General features: G+C 42.5%; 1 protein-coding gene across 19 annotated transcripts in view; it reads left to right on the forward strand.

Moving 5' to 3' along the window:
* Nucleotides 1-17,878, forward strand: part of LOC144597286 (uncharacterized) — a 301,061-nt gene that overhangs the window by 123,261 nt on the left and 159,922 nt on the right. For 17 of the 19 annotated variants that reach the window (XR_013547719.1, XR_013547721.1, XR_013547723.1 and 14 more), the window contains 2 exons: nt 3,316-3,525; nt 8,243-8,463. Coding sequence is in view for 8 of the 19 variants with exons in the window: in XM_078406426.1 (XP_078262552.1) it covers nt 3,316-3,414 (99 nt within the window). In the remaining 11 variants the exon portion in view is untranslated. Of the gene's footprint in view, nt 1-3,315; nt 3,526-8,242; nt 8,464-12,244; nt 12,336-17,878 lie in introns of those variants that run through there. The other 2 variants (XR_013547725.1, XM_078406431.1) reach the window with 2 other exon arrangements.

The following is a 17,878-nucleotide window of genomic DNA, read 5'->3' on the forward strand; positions in this document are numbered from 1 at the left end:
TTGATCGGCAGATTGTTGGACAAAGAGCAGGGATGAAAAGACAGGTGTGAGCCCCAAAAGGATAAAGAATTATGAATTGTTAAAGCTCGGGGAGAGAAAAGATGTGAATTGTGTATTTCCTAGAAGAGGTGGAGAGGAGGAGGGGGAACCCAGTGCAAGGTCAGCCAGGGTTCAGGGGAGGGGAGTTGGCAGCAGGAAAAGAAAGGGGGGGGATAGGTGAAGAGGGCTGTTGTGGGTTAGTTGCCTAAAATTGAAGAATTCAATGTTCATACCATTGGGTTGCAAGCTACCCAAGCGGAATCTGATTCCATTTACTACCTCTGCTTCACCACTGGGACCATGAGCAGAGCTCAGGTTTACTGTCCTGAGGCTCCGTAAGGTCCTTGGTATCTCTCCCCTCACCTTTATGCCAGCCACAGGCTGCTGTTTCAGCTCCTTTATTAGAATGGATGAGAAAGGTAAGTGAAGCTAAGTGGTGACACAAGGAACTGCAGATAGAGTTATAGAATCATCGAATGACAGTGTGGAAATGGGCTCTTTTGTCCAACTTGCTCACATCGGCCGACATGTCCCACCGGCTACACTAGTCCTACCTGCCTGCGTTTGGTCCATATCCCTCCAAACTTGTCCTATCCATTTACCTGTCTAACTGTTTCTTAAACGTTGGGATAGTCCCAACAACTACCTCCTCTGGCAGCTTGTTCCATACACCCACCACCCTTTGTGTGGAAAAAGCTACCCCTCAGATTCCTATTAAATCTTTTCCCCTTCACCTTGAACCTATGTCCTCTGGTCCTCGATTCCACTACTCTGGGCGAGATTCTGTGCATCTACCCCATCTAATCCTCTCATGATTTTATACACAATTCTACAATTCTATGATGAAATGATTCCAGATATGGAATCTTGAGCAAAACACCAGGTGCAGGAGTAACTCAATAGATCAGGAAGCATCCAGGGTGAAAATGGATGGGTCACAATCCTTCTTCAGGCTGATTTTGGTGGGTGTAAGCAAGCTGGGAAAGTAATGGGGACGGGACAAGGCCTGGCAAGTGATTGGTGGATACAGGTGAGGGAGGTTTGGTTGGCAGATGGGTGGAGCATTTGAGGAGGGCTAAACATTAAAAGGAAACAAAAAGGTGTCAGATAAAGAGAGAAGAGGAATGAAAAGCCTATTAAAAGCCCGAGGGACTGATTTAGCTGAAAGAGGACGAGGAGTTCAGGGGGAAGAAAGAGGGGCCTTTTAAGTGGCTTGCTTTAATATTAATATTTGCAATTGTGATACCAGTTAAATTATTTGAGTTAAATTATTTTCTATTAATTTATCAGTTAATTTATTTTTTATGAATATTTTTTTATTATTATTATTTTTTTTATTAGATATTTATTTCTTAAATTCTCTGATGATTTCGACTTTAGACCAGAGATACAGCACGGAAAAAGGCCCTTCAGCCCACCGAGTCCGCGTCGACCAGCGATCATCCCGTACACTAACACTATCCTACACACGAGGGACAATTTACAATGTTACTGAAACCAATTAACCTACAAACCTGTAGGTCTTTGGAGTGTGAGAGGAAACCGGAGCACCCGGAGAAAACCCACGCGGTCACAGGATGAACGTGCATACAGCACCCGTAGTCAGGATCAAACCCGGGTCTCTGGTGCTGTAAGGCAGCAGCTCTACTGCTGGTGTATGGGGTGATCACTGGTCAGCGCAAAATGACATACAGTGAATACTTCAATAAAATACCAATACATTTTACAATGTGCTCCAGGTACTTCAAGTGTTGCAGCTTTGTAGGACATTGGTTTGGCCACATTTGGAGTATTGCATGCAGTTCTGGTTGCCCCATTACAGGGTGGATGTGGAGGCTTTAGAGTGGGTGTAGAGGAGGTTTTACCGAAATGATGTTGGATTAGGGGGCATTAGTTACAGGGAGCGGTTGGGCAGACTCCGATTTTTTTTCTCTGGAATGCCGGTGATTACGGGAAGACCTGATAGAAGTATATAAAATGATGAGAAGCATAGATAAGGTGGACAGTCAACCTTTTTCCCAAGATGGAAAAATAAAATACTAGAGGGCATAGGTTTAAGGTGAGGGGGAACAATGTTTAAAGGAGATGTGCGAGGCAAGTTTTCTTTACACAGAGGCTGGTGACTGCCTGGAATGTGATGCAAGAGATGGTGGTCGAGGCAGATATGATAGTGGCATTTAGGAGGCATATGGATATGCAGGGAAAGGAGGGATACAGATTATGCGCATGTCGATACGAGATGGTCTTGGCATCATGTTCGGCACAGGCATTGTGCACCAAAAGATCTGTTCTTGTACTGTACTGTTCCATACTCTATGTTCGACGTTCTTCAATATGGTCCTGGAGAGGAGAGGGGCAAGACTATCTAATGTATAAGCGGCGATCAGGAATCAGAGATATGCCCATTGTTTCCTTGCTGATTAAGTGCCAGACTGGTTGTTTGGTGGATACACCATCGGGCATGATGCCAGCATAACCCACTAAACCCTGGCCTCTACTTCAGGATCCGAACATGAAACAATGAATAAATTATTAACTAAACACATCACTATTTTTTTTATATTGCGCACTAAAATAACACAAAGCACTGATGTTAGAAAGTGATCAAAAATATAATTTGAAAATAATTTTGCATCTATGTTGTTTGATCAATCAACATTTATGTACCTTTCAGAATTGAATGTAGGCGTCTAGATTTTGGAGAAATCATGGTTTCTATTAGAAAGAAATGTATTAATATTAATATAAAACTATTTTTTAAATGAAGTAATTCTTGGGGATTTTTATCTGTCAATCAATAAATGGTGCAGGATTTTGCAGGTTGTCTTTTATTAAATATATGGTGTAACTTGGTGGTATCGGGGAGATTTCTGTCCTGGTTAATATTACTCTTTATTTGAGGACTTACAGTGTACATGTAGTCTTTGAAATCATGGTATTAAAAAAAACTTTTTTATACTTATTGGTAAAAATGCAACATCTTTTTCAGACTTCTTCTGAAACTTTCCATTAGAGTTACAAGTGTTTGCCATTTGCAGCCTTGCTTTGGAAATTATTAATTTGATTTAAGTTTTTCTTACTGAAAAAAAGAAATCTTGGCATTGTAGACAAAATATTTGTAACTCATACACTGAAAAGAGGCGCTGCATAACATTTCTACGTCATGAATAGATCAATTTTCTGAAAACATCTGCCAAATTAAACTTTTTCTTACCACCTTTTTCAATTAAGCAGCTAATGACTAAAATAACTTTTTTTTTAAATTCTGTTTTCTAGCAGACATCTAGAATTTGTACAAACGCGAACACTCAGGTGCAGCTTTCAGACCAGTCGAGCCCAGGAGACGAGCAAGAAGGAGAGAGAGAAAAAAAATAAGCTACTTCATTCTCTCTTTCCTTTGCATTAGCTCTCCTCAGCTCCGGCTCCATCGACCTGTCACAAACATCACCCTGATTGACTGCCCTGGCAGATGTGTTCCTGTAACAGGTAACCTGATCATCTAAACCCATCTGTTTCTCAGTTCCCTTCAATTCACACTTTTGAAAAAAAAATATTAGAAATTGGGAGGGGTTGACTTCTTTGTTTGTGTAAAAATGGAGGGGCTTCACCGTCGTACAAAAGATTAACCTCAGGGTAGAAGGATACCGAGCATGAGTGGCGTCTTTTAGAACCACGCTATATCTAAAATTACTGCAGTCGTTTTTTTTTTAATAACTAAAGCTCCTTGCACATTGGGAACAGTTTGCAAAAGGTCTAAACACACTACTGAGGACTCCTTGTATTTATATACTTAATTAATAATCCATGGCCATTCCTTATGAAAAAATAAGATAAATTGAGTTCAGTAATTAGATTAAAGATCTGAATGGTTAAAATTGGCCTCAGTGTTAGTTTGACAGATGGAGTGATCAGGCCTGTGGAGTCGGAATGGCTGCCGTGTTCACTGGGAGAGGATTTGGGTTTGTCCCTTTTGGTCCCCACAGTCTGGCAAAAAAATGTTGTGACATAAGCAAGTCGAATTACTGATTTCACTCTCTCCTCGATTGGCCCGGACTGGAGCAGACAGAGAGGTAACTTTAGTACCATGCTGAAATGTTAACAAATTTACCAGTGTCAGTTTTTCCGATAATTACTTTCCACCAAAACATTTTACTACGCTTGTATACAGTGCTTCATTCCACCGATCAGCACTCCCACTATGTAGGCTTTCTCTGTCTGTCAACAATTGCTAGTCAGGAAGGGATATAATCTCGAAGATATCAGTGCCTCACACTCTCCCGTTCTAAGCATTAGAGAAGAAAAACGTGTTCATGCTTCCAAAGTACACGACTGGAGAACTGCTTCACTGCTCTCAATAAAACAATATGCTGTGGAAGGATATAAAAAGGGAGGAATCTGGTGAAATAAATGTCAGCAACCCCCCCACCCACCCCCCAAAAGGCAAGTGGCAAACCATATCCTTTTCCTCCAGTGAAGAACAGTTGTGAAAAGGAATATAAGAATTTGGTGTAATTTGTCGTGTGCAAAAGAATATCATGTTCAGTGATGATTATCAAGATTAGATTTGAAAAATTTGGGTCACACAAGATACAATAATCAGACACATTTACACCCATAGTAATTCTTTAAAAATCAAGTCAATTATTTATTGTAGTCCTGGGAAAATAGGAAAACAGTGTAAAATATCACGTTATTGTTACATGATAAACAATAAATCAAACATCAATCTCTATAGGGTTGTAGCTTACTTCATAGTATAAAGCACACTTATAATCTAAAGCATTTTTCTATATTTTTAGTCAAGGCATAATCTGCAGAAGTAATTTATAACAAATTTGCAACTTAAATATAAATATAAACCTCCTGGTTTAATTTAGAAGTTTATTTTTCAATGAATGACCTTCTTCCAATGTATGTGCTCCTGTTCCTGTATACAGGACTGGATCACTGTTCATCAAGTGAGCTAATGTGATTCTTGTAGCTGAGGGAAGAGCTGGTGTATAATTTACACTTAGGCGGATGACAGATGTTGAGGAAAATTCGAGAGAGATTGCTGGTGAAAAAAAGCACCTTGCACCTTGACTGATTACAGTTCATCTGAAAGCATTCGAGGAAAGTCATGTCCAGTGGCCGGGTAATATAGACATCAAAGCACTTGGTAACTAACATCGGACTAAAAAAGGGGATGTGAAAAGTGAATGGAAAGCAGCAATGGCCAGATAGATGACAGTGGATCTACACAAATTAACAAAATAATGGCCCTTTTCATAGGCCTGGTTTGATGGGGCCGTACTGTGTAACTACATTAACAACTACTCCCCCTGGTGGCTTCAGTTTCAATAACAGTCCAAAAATTAATAAAATTTTACGCACGCATTTCCTGTCATGATGACTAAAAATGCTTTCTTCATTTCATGTAATTAATTCGCCTCAGATGAAAAGTTTGTTATAAAAAGCATACAATTTCACCACTTGACATTTAAATCCTCCGCAAACTTATTGACCTTTTCATCATTAAAATAGATAAATAATTCTGTTTTTTCTAAAGTGCCGAAGAAAACTACGCTGTAATATTTTGCATCCAACTTTTTAAAATTTAATATATTTTTTATCCTTTTCATGTGTATTCTCAGCACTACTTACATTTCTTGGGTTAGTTTGCATCCAGGTAACATATCTTACATTTAGTACTTTTACGCTACTGTAGGGCCATACAGTAACACAGCGGTAGAGTTGCTGCCTTATAGCACCAGAGACCCAGGTTCAATCCTGAGTACGGGTGCTGTCTGTGCAGAGTTTGTACGTTCTGTGACCGTGTGGGTTTTCTCCTGGTGCTCCAGTTTCCTCCCACATTCCAAAGACGTGCAAGTTTATAGATTAATTGGCTTCTGTAAATTTTCCCTAGTGTTTTGGATAGAATTGGTGTAAGGGGATCGCTGGTCGGCGCAGACCCGGTGGGCCAAAGGGGCAGTTTCCACGTTGTATCTCTAAAACTAAAACTAAAAAAGACCAAAAAAGACCAAAAAAAAACTAAAAACTAATAAAATGTTAATTTAAATTATCAGCTGAGAACCATGATTAGTGTTGTGCCTTATCCTCTGCCAATAGTGTTAATATTAACCTTCCAGTCTCTACTTTGTTTAAAACTGAGTTGATCTTCTAATCCCATTGCCTCTTTATCTTTTATGCTTTCTCGTTCCACTTTCTTAATATCACTATTTTAGTTGTCTTTGTTCAAATCAAACTGTGCTCTCTCAGGCTTATATCACCTGCAATCAATGGCTCCTGTATCTTCCACGCTCCATAAACCTCTTATTCACATCTTTTCCAACAGCAAGGTAAGATTGTCACATGGCCTTCATTGCATCCTATAATGGGGATACTACCATTTGTGCATTACCTCCAAGTTTATGACTTCAGCCATTTGTAATTCTCTCCTTGTCTTCATCTTAACTGTAAAGAACCAGGCATGCAAATCAGAAAATTGCTGTTGTTGGAAACCTGAAATGGGAAATTCTGGAAATACTCAGCAAGTGTTGGGGCAACGGTAGAGTTGCTGCCTTACAGCACCAGGGACCCGGGTTCAATCCTGACTACAGGTGCTGTCTGTACGGAGTTTGTATGTTCTCCCCATGACCTGCGTGGGTTTTCCACAGGTCCTCCGATTTCCTCCCACACTCCAAAGCCATACAGGTTTGTAGGCTAATTGGCTTGGTAAAATTGTAAATTATCCCTAGCGTGTGTAGGATAGTGCTAGTGTGCGGGGATCGCTGGTTGGTGTGGACTCACTGGGCTGAAGGGCCTGTTTCCTCACCGTATCTCTAAACTAAACTAAACTAAACTAAACTAAACTAAACTAACTCAGTCAGGCAGCATCTGTGGAATGAGAACAATCTGGAGATCCTTCATCAGTTGTAATCATTCAGCTCAAGGTCTGGAGAAAAGACCCCTACACAAAACGTCACTTATCCATGTCCACCAGAGATGCTACCTGTCCTGCTGAGTTACTCCAACACTCTGTGCCTTTTGTTTGTAAACCAGCATCTGCAGTTCCCTGTGTCGCTTTCTAATTCTCTCTAACTCATGTTCCTTAACCTCCTTTAAAACCGTCTCTTTGCTGAACTTATTGTTAACATTTCTATTATCTCCTCTTTGCTGCAGCTACTTTTATCCTGAAATTAATTGGTATAAATTAGTGAGACAGGTATTCTTTATTGAAAGGCACGCTTTATAAATTTGTGCAGTACAACACATCACGGGAAGAAAATATGGTTGGCAAATCAGCAGAATCTATCAAAAGCTGTTGTAAAATACCATCAAACTTAAATAAACAAGCTGAAAAATTGCACTTCTGTAAATTTGATTGCTTTACATTTTGCATTTCAGCATCCCCAAAAGCTAAACTTAGTAAGATAGGTAGACACAAAATGCCGGAGTAACTCAGAGGGACAGGCAGCATCCCTGGAGAGAAGGAATGGGTAAAATATGGGTAAGAAGGAACTTAGTAAGATATGTCATGATGTTTGTTGTGTCCTTTATCATTTATCTGTGCACTGTGAACGGTATGATTGCATTCATGTGTGGTCTTTTGTCTGACTGGATAGCACACAAACAAAAGCTTTGCACTGTACCTCGGTACACATAACAATAATAAACTAAACTAAACTAAACAAACTCTCAGTATCTTTAATCTATTTAAAAAATAATAAGCATCTTGCCGTATTTTTCATTTTAGCTTTAGTTGTAGAGATACAGCATGGTCCAGCCATCACCCATTCACACTGGTTCTATAGCACGCAACAAAAGCTTTTCTCTGTACCTTGGTGCACATAACAATAAATTAAATTAAACTAAACTAAACTAAACACGTTGGGGCAATTTTACAGAAGCCAACTAACCTTTGGTCTTTGCAACGTGGGAAGAAATTGGAGCACCTGGAGAAACATGACATGGTCACAGGGAGAATGTACAATCTCCATGCAGACAGCACCTGTAGTCAGGATTGAACCCGGGTCTCTGGTGCTGTAAGGTAGCCACTCTACCGCTGCATCACTGTGCAACCCAGATGTAATTTCCCTTCTTTGCCAATTGGTTCAATTTCATAGTGATTTTATTTAACCTGTAGTTAGGTAAATAGCTTTGTCATTGTTTCACAGCAGTTCTCACGATGAACTCAATTTTCCTTTTTAACCATGTTACCCAGGTTGACTTAAGGGCCTGTCCCACTTAGGCGATTTTTTAGGCAACTGCCAGCGACTGTCAAAGTTGTAGCAGATCGCTGAAAATTTTCTTTTACCCGACGACAATGACCACGATAATGCCGAGTCAGGTCGAGATTACACCGCCTTCGGAAACATCGCGAAATTCCCATGCTGTCAATGCTTCTCCGGCGTCCTAATTTTCGCTGAAATCACTGACAAGTTGGTAAGTACTTGAGAGTTTTGAACTATAACATCTTTCCCGGGTTACTTAAAAACCAAGCTTCATGGTAACAAGGCATAAACTGGATTGACTTCCAGTTTACTAATGGCAGTATGAAGAAATTTAATTTTAAAAGTGGTTAAATGGATTTTTGTGAAAAGTATGTGAGCATTCTTTGAAAATGTACGGGAGATGCATATCTGGTTTCTGGGTTGAATATCTGGGTTGGGAGCCCACTTTAAATGTGATCGCTGATGGCCATAAACATCACAAAAATTCCCACGCTTACCTGACCGTCAAACTGTCGCCTCCAATCTACCTGTCAAATGTCCCGACTGTAAATAAATTGGTTAAACACAAGTATTTTATGGTATCTTGAAATGACTTTACTTCTTTTAATATTATGTGCTTCTAAATGCATCTAAGAGAAACTAGCAAACCTGGGGACAGCATGCGACAGCGCCTGCAATAAGCAACGATACCTGGCGACAAGCCAGCTGTCGCCAAGAAATTTCACTCCGGTTGATTTCTCAGCGACGCGCTGAGATCCACTACGATTCTTGGAAGACTCCTCATGATCATGCCCGCGACACCCCGGTGAACTGTCGGCGACAGCCTAGTTGCCGGCAGTCATCTTAAAATCGCCAAAGTGGGACAGGCCCTTTATTGACCTTATTGTCTTTTTTTCAGAGATAAGTGCTAGTTTTGATATTTCACAAGCGTTGAAGGAGCATTACTACAGGTGCATTACAATTGGTAATGTTTAGTTATTCCTGCAAACAACATCACAGTCATAGAGCATGGAAAAAGGCCCTTGAGCCCAACTCGTCCACGCCGATCAAGGTGCCCCATTTGGCTAGCTTCATTTGCCCATGTCTGGCCTGTTTCCTATCCACGTACCTGTCCAAGTGAGTTTAGAAGGATGAGGAGGGATCTCATTGAAAGTTACCGAAAGGCCTGGATAAAGTGGATGTGGAGAGGATATTTCCGCAAGTGGGAGAATCTAGGACCAGAGGGCACAGTCTCAGGATAAAAGGACGTACATACCTTTAGAAAGGAGATGAGGAGGGATATCTTCAGTCAGAGAGTGGTGAATCTATAGAATTCATTGCCACAAATGGCTGTGGAAGTCAAGTGAGTGGGTATTTTTAAAGCAGAGATTGACACATTTTGATCAGTAAGGGTGTCAAGGGTTATGGGCAGAAGGCAGGAGAATAGGGTTGAGAGGGAAAGATAGATCAGCGATGATTGAATGGCATAGTAGACACAACGGGGTGAATGGTCTACTTTTTCGCCTATGACTTATGTACTTATGAACTGTCTTTCAAATGTTGACATTGTGGTAAAACTGGTAGACTCAGAATGAAAATGATAGGAGCATGCATTTTTAAGAGGGGAGTGGTTAGGGTGTAGGTAGCAGTGAAGTGGGTAGCAGGTAGATTTGATTGCAATGTTCGGAATGGGATGGGATATATCAGAAAGGAAGGAATGCCCTGTGGCACAGGTGAGGTAGGGGTGGGAAAGGAGGGGGTAGGTTGGTCTTACAGAGCTGGAAAGGACACAAAGTACAAGAGTAACTCAGTGGGTCAGGCAGTATCCATGGAGAAAAAGAATAGGTGACCTTTCAGGTCAAGACCCTTCTTCAGACTGGGTGAGGGGACGGTTATTGTCACGCTGGCAGTTGGAAATAAAAGGGACTGGCCGGCAGGGGGTGCTAAGCCAAAAGGGAATCTTGGAGGGGGGCAAGATGCCGTCACCTGGAGGCGAGGACTCCTTTCCTTACTAAAAGGCACAGAGGAGGTGATGGAAAAAGAGCTCTACATCATGGCGGAATGGATTGGAGCTGGAATGGACTCTGTGGGCTGAATTGCCTCCCTTTTGCAATAATTCTGCTGAAAGTGTTTGGGCCCTGTGTATAAAATTATTTGGATTCAAACTGCTGTCACTCATCATTCTCCTTTTTGGTTGAAGTTCATTAAAAGCTGCAAGGAATGGTGCATTGAGCTATTTTAAAAAAAATACGGAATTCTGTTCCAAGCAATCATTTTGCTCCATTTGCTGTGCAATTCAGCTCAATTTTAAACAAAACTTTTTCTTCTTCTAGGCTGTCGGCTTAGAGGTCTAACAAACACTAACAATTTGAAATTTAATACCGGCCCCTTGTCCTGAAACAACCTTATGTTATGGGAGTTTTGCTTTCATCAGCATGTGTTTCATAAAAAATCATATCTAACGTAGTCATTTGAGAGCCTACACAAATGAAAGGATCTATGAATAGGTACTTATTTCCCATATGTGAATCAAGTTTGAGAAGAGTATTCGGTGTCACTGCCCTTTAATCTACACACAATGAACCAATATTGTTCTGTGCTTATGTAGACAAATGGACGTTGGATGATATTGGTTTATTGACATTTGGTAGGACATCCTTCCTTGCTTTTTTTTCTAAGAAGTGTTGGTGAGATAAAGGTTATCTTGTTGGTATAGAAAATAATCAAGATTAATCCTTTATCTATACACTGTGGACGGCTCGATTGTAATCATGTACAGGTGCTCCCCGGCTTACGATGCTTCGACTTGTAATATTTTGACTTTGCGATGGTGCGAACGGCAGCGGCGACCCGGAGCGAGCCGCAGCTGATCACGTGTATTAAATGCATTTCGACTTACAATATTTTCGGTTTCCAATTGGTTTCTTGGAACGGAACCCCATCATAAGCTGAGGGGCACCTGTCTTTCCGCTGACTGGATGGCACGCAACAAAAGCCTTTTCACGGACACCTCGCTACACGCGACAATAAACAACAAACTAATTCGAAGGTGTAGGAAGATAACTGCAGATGCTGGTACAAATCGAAGGTATTTATTCACAAAATGCTGGAGTAACTCAGCAGGTCAGGCAGCATCTCAGGAGAGAAGGAATGGGTGACGTTTCGGGTCGAAACCCTTCTTCAGACTGAGGAAGGGTCTCGACCCGAAACATCACCCATCCTTCTCTCCTGAGATGCTGACTGACCTGCTGAGTTACTCCAGCATTTTGTGAATAAATAACTAATTCGAAGGGGTAAGAAACCTAAAAGGTAAGAGGCATCAATGATCGGTGCTTTTGTTAGTGTGAAATTACAAAAGATTACGACACAGATGTCCAGGTAAATACAATATTTAATCCTCATAGTTAAAAACACTGAAAACTAATTCTAACTGAAGGTCCACAGAAGGTTCCATAAACTTTGATTCTGTAAGTGATCGTTAATTTAGCACAATTTACAACGTTTTCACTTTTCAGTTCTAAAATACGATCTTGTATATTAAAATATTGTAATCACACAACTAATCTCCTATTGAATGCATTTACACCTCACGCTGCCTTGACAAAGCCACCAGCATAATCAAGGGTGAGTCGCTCAATGGCTTCTCCCTCATTCCCTCCTCTCCCATCAGGCAAAAAGGTACAGAAGTGTGAAAACACACACCTCCAGATTCAGTGACAGTTTCTTCCCAGTTGCTACCAGGCAACTGAACTATTCTACCAACAACTGGAGAGAGGTCCTGAGCTGCCATCTACCTCATTGGATACCCTTGGACTACCTTTGATCGGACTTTACTGGCCTTATCATGCACTAGACGTTATTTACATGATTCCTTTTATCATGTATCTGTACGCTGTGGATAGCTCAATTGTCATTATGTATTGTCTCTCCTTTGAGAAGTTTGCATGCAACAAAAGCTTTTCACCTCAGTGCACTTGACAATAAACTAAACTCAACTCAATATTAATGTGTAGGAAGGAACTGCAGATGCTGGTGTATACCGAAGATGGACACAAATCGCTGGAGTAACTCAGCGGGTCAGGCAGCAACTCTGGAGAGAGCGAATAGGTGACTTTTCAGCTCAGAACCCTTTCAGACTGAAAGATGGAGAGAGCCAGAATAAATCAGGGCCGGCAACAGATTCAGCGACAGTTTCTTCTCAGCTGTTATCAGGCAACTGAATCATCCTACCTACCTCAGGAAGGGTGAAGTCCATAATGGCCCTTTGTTGGCTGGGGAATAAGTGCTAACAAAAGGGGTATAAGGATACAATCAGTGGAACTAATCAGACGTTGGGGTGCAGAAGGTGGGGGTGTTTTGAATGGGGAGAATGAATGCAGGAGTTACTTAAAATTTGAGAAATCAATATTCTTACCACTAGGTTGTAAGTTGTAATGGGTTGTAAATATTAATCGACTGGGAATTATGACCAAAAATAGAGCCTTAGGCATATCCATTTGCTTTAGATGCTGATGAAGTAGGTGAGTTGAAGTGCAGAGCTTCTACTTGGACGGAGAAGTACCTCTATCGAATAATGAAAGGCCTAGATAGAATGGATGTGGAGAGGGGCAGCAGAGTGGTGCAGCGGCAGAGCTGCTGCCTGACAGCGCCAGAGACCGAGGTTAGATCCTGACCTTGGGTGCTGTCTGTGTGAAGTTTGTACATTCTCCCTGTGACCTCGTGGGTTTTCTCCGGGTGCTCCATTTTCCTCCCACACTCCAAAGACTTGCAGGTTTGCTGGCTTCTGTAAATTGTCCCTAGTATGTAAGATTGAACTAGTGTACAGGGATCGCTGGTCAGTGTAGACTCGGTCGGCCGAAGGGCCTGTTCCTTATTGTATCTCTAATAATAAATCTAATAAATAACAGGAGTAATCAGGTAACAGTGTTCAGGTCCTTGGCATGCTCCTCCCAAAATCCTTTGCAGGTATTTTAGCAAAAGAATAACTTCAAAGAAATGTAATTGATAAAAAGCATTGGAAATACAGTCATATAGTCATAGAGTCATCCAGAGTGGAAACGGTCCCTTCGGCCCAACATGCCCACGCCGACCAACATCCCCCATCTACGCTAAACCCACCTGCCTGTGTTTGGCCCATATCACTCAAAACCTTTCCTATCCATTTAGCTGTCCAAATGCCTTTTAAATGTTATGATAGTACCTGCCTCAACTACCTCCAGTATCTATGGTAATGGTAAACACATAAGTAAATACCAAGTGCAAAACAGTAGAATGGTGCAAAGATCCTTGTGAAATGTGCAGTAGTAACAAGGAAGCATATTTACAAGATCCTGTATAGTCATAAAGTCATACAAAGTGGAAACAGGCCCTTCAGCTGAACTAGCCCATGCCGGCCAACATGCCCCATCTACCCTAGTCCCACCTGCCCATTCTTGACATATATCCCTCTAAACCTATCCTATCCAAATATCTCTGAAACGTAATGATAATACCTACCTCAACTACCTCAACTACCTCCTCTGGCAGCTTGTTCCATACACCCACCACCCTATGTGTAAAAAAGTTGCCCCTCGGGTTGCTATTAAATTTTTCCCCCCTCACCTTAAATCTATGTCCTCTAGTTCTCGATTCCTCTACTCTGTGCATTTACCTGATCTATTCCTCTCATGAATGTATTGCCGCTGAGCACTCTAGTTTGATTTAAGGCTGCTTTATTATGTTAGTAAAATGTGCTGCTTCCTGTTAAATACTTTCTCAAAATGTGCTTTGTATCAAGGCGACAACACCAATAAATCTGTATTCTTAGACAGCTGCATCATACTGCAATAAACTAAATTGACTTAATCTGAAGAAAATCTAACAAATACAAGTAAGGTGTGGATCAGGCACCTTTGCCATTCCTAAAAAAATACCTATCAATTAAATCTGGTAATTTTACATTTCCTTTTTTGAAATACAAAACTTGAGGTATGGTTTAGGTTATTTCAGTAATTCATTTGTAATCTACTTTACAATAACAAGATACTTGTGAATTTAATTTGATTAGGATTTAAATTCATTTAGAGAGAAGGACTGTAGTCATTCTTAAAAATTAATTTATATCTCAAGTTTCATTGAGCTACACAAGTTTTGCTTATGGGAAGCGTTTTGCAATGTGCCTGTAAGATATGTTCGCGCACTATGAAGCGTTTTGCAATGTGCCTGTAAGATATGTTCGCGCACTATAAAGCCTTAGTTTAGTTTTAGTTTGGAGATACAGCTTGCAGGGCTGTTTTTACAGCATTATGGGCCCCCGGGCAAAGCAGTGTACTGGGGCCCCCACCGTTACTCTCCCCCACCCCCCTTTCCCTACCAGCCCCCCCCCCCTGTCGTGCCGGTGAAAAGCACTTACCGAAAAGCACTTAGCGATGGACTTAGGATGCTACATTGTTGCGAAAAGCACTTACAGATCGCTGTGAGAAGCACTTAGGGATGGAAAATGTTGCGAAAAAAGCACTTATTGAACCTACATTTTTAAAGTAGTATTTATTTATTGCAAGTCACTTAACATACACAGATCAGCATGGGGCCCCTATGCTCGTGGGGCCCCGGGCAAGTGCCCATCAGGCCCATGCGTTAAGACGGCCCTGACAGCTTGGACACAGGCCCTTCGCCCACCGACTCCACATCAACTTAGCATCAACTACACATTCGTCCTATCCTACACACTGGGGACAATTTACAGAAGCCAATTAACCTACAGGCCTGCAAGTCTTTGGAGTGTGGGAGGAAGCCGGAGCACCCGGCTGAAACCCACGCGGTCACAGGGAGAACGTACAAATTCCGCACAGGCAGACCCACAGTCTGTATCGAACCCGGGTCTCTGGCGCTGTAAGGCAGCAACTGTGCCACCATTTAAATTCCTTGATATGATGTTGGCAGTACCCACTGATACTACCGTGGCCGTTAGCAACCATTTTGATGGCCGCACAGCAAAGCTCCACATCCCACAGCAAAGTTACCAGCAGCCCAGATAACGTGAAATAATTGAATATATGCTACTCGGACTAAGGTTGGGTGCAAGGGCTAAGGCGGTGGCAAGTGAGGAAGGGTGGTCGGTCAGATGCTGCACAACCAGGACCTTTTTTTTGAGAAATATAGAACTGCAGATGCTCATTAATACACAAAAGAACACAACGTGCTGGAGTAACTCAGCGGGTCAGGCAGCTTCTCTGGAAAACATGGATAGGTGACGTTTCAGGTCTGGTCTCTTCTTCAGACCGATGGTCGACGGGGAGAAAGCTGGAAAAATGCAAGAGGCAGGACAAAGCGTGGCAGGCAATAGGTCGATACAGGCGAGGGAGACTTTTGATAAGTAATTGGTTGGAACCAAGTAGAGAGATAAGAACAAAAGGTGTGAGACAGGTTTGAAGAGTTGAGGATTGTGAAGGAGGAAAGTGAAAGTAACGGTGGGGGGGGGAGGTTAAAGGGAGAAATAGTGGGGAGACCATGTGGGTCACAGAGGAGGGAAGAGGGGGGAAGGATCTATATTGAGTTCTCAGGGAAGTCCCATAGCTGGGCAAGGAGAGAATTCTTCAGGAAGGACTATGGCCTGAGTATAGATCACGTGAAGGAACTGGAAGGTCTGGGATAGGGGGGTAGAGCAAAGAGGGAATTAATGGAAGATTCAGGAGCTTGGTGGGATCCAGGGGTTTTGTAGGAAAGGAAGCAATGTGGAGACTTGGAGTCAGGATCTGGAGCGCAGGGAGGATTGGGAGGACTGGAAGACCAGGGTACCAGTGAGCCAGTGATGAGAGTGAAGCTCTGAGTCTTAGAAACAAGGAACTGCAGATGCTGGTTTGCAAAGAAAAACACGAAGTGTGGAGTATCTTTGTGGCTCAGGCAGCATCTTTGGAAAAGAGCCACTGTACCTAGTATAGAGCCCGTGTAAAGAAGGGTCCCGACCCAAAATGTCACCTATCCATGTTCTCCAGAGATGTCACCTGATCCGCTGAGTTACTCCAGCACTTTGTGCCTATAGCTATCCATGGAGAACGTGGATAGGTGATGTTTCAGGTCAGAACCCTTCTTTAAACCCTTCTTCAGACCCCACATGAAATGTCACCCATCCATGTTCTTCAGGGATGCTGCCTGACCTGCTGAGTTATTCCAGAATGTTGTGCCTTTCTCTGGGAACATGGATATATGACGATTCAGGTCGGGACCATTCTTCACACCCTTTTTCAGTTCAGACCCGAATCATCACCTATTCATGTTCTCCAGCGATGCTGCCTAACCCGCTGAGTTACTCCAGCACTTTGTGTCATTTTTTCTCTGAGCCTCAGTTCTTGTCATGGTCGGTATCCATGGGTTGTGTGCGGTGGCCCGAAGACCAGAGAGCAGCGATGACGATGGACAGGATGGGCAAGAAGTAAAGGCGGTATAAAAGGGACCAGGGTCTGGCCAACTACGCCCTCAAGGTCGGCTGCAGGAGGTGCCCCCAGGGCACAAAGGTGGACGGGTGAGGAGAGGGATGTCGGTTCGCTGGTCGATCCACACGTCCAAGGCAGGCGACGGCTGGAGGCCCGCAGCAACCTGGGGCTCACCTGGAACATAAAACGCTCATTAGAACTAGAGCGCGGACTGGACTTTGAAAATGGCGCCCAATCCTGGCGCCTCTTCCATGCGGGCTCAGTGGATTATTTCTGTACACTTTGCTAATGGGCGGAATTGTGCTTAGATATGGCTATGCTCTACTGGACTGTTTGTAAGAAAACAATTTCACTGTGTATTTGCACCGCACAAGTGACAATAAAACACCGTTAACCATTGAACCATTGAACTAGTGTGAATGGAATGTCGTGAAGCATTGGACAGTTCAAAAGGAACAAGTTTATTTCGGTGATTTTTCGTACGTCCCAACCCAACATTGGGTTGATACAGCAACAACGTGGTTCTCTGGGGAGTGAGCGATGATATATTAAGTCTAGTTTCTCCCATAATGTGCTGGATGGCATGTTGCAGGGCAGATGATGCCATCCTAAATGTGACTGACATGAAGTCATGGCAGCTGTACAAAGGTGATGTGTCCCTAGAAGTACTTGTTTACATTTCCAGAGAGGCACAATAATAAAATGGTCATTCTCCTGCTTCATTGGAGGAAAATTGAAGTTTAAAACATGTAACACTGAATAAAACGGTGACGTGTGATTGTACTTCCAGGCTTCTTTAACTGACGAGATTAAAGAATTAAGGGAAAAACAGTGAAAAGGCTAAACTACCAGGTGAAATGGATGGACCCAATCTAAGCGACTCTTTGTGTGCTGGTTCCACGTGTGGATCTGCAAACAGTCATTACAATCCACTCCACTCCTTTAAATCTTTATTTATCTGTACACTGTGGACGGCTTGATTGTAATCACGTGTGGTCGTTTTGCTGACTGGATAGCACGCAACAAAATAGCTCATTGGTTCAATGGTGCTTTCATTGCGGTCTGACCAAAGTCCAATAAAGCTGCATCATGACTTCCTGAACCTTGTGAGAGTGGGGGTGGGGAGGAGGGGTGAGTGGGGGTGGGGAGGAGGGAAGATTGGGGGTGGGGGGGGGGGGGGGAGAGTGGGGCGCGGGCAGGGAGAGTGAGAGTGGGGGAGGAGAGGGAGGTGGGGGG

Source organism: Rhinoraja longicauda, chromosome 10, assembly GCF_053455715.1.
Source record: "Rhinoraja longicauda isolate Sanriku21f chromosome 10, sRhiLon1.1, whole genome shotgun sequence".
Classification (NCBI taxonomy): domain Eukaryota; kingdom Metazoa; phylum Chordata; class Chondrichthyes; order Rajiformes; family Arhynchobatidae; genus Rhinoraja; species Rhinoraja longicauda.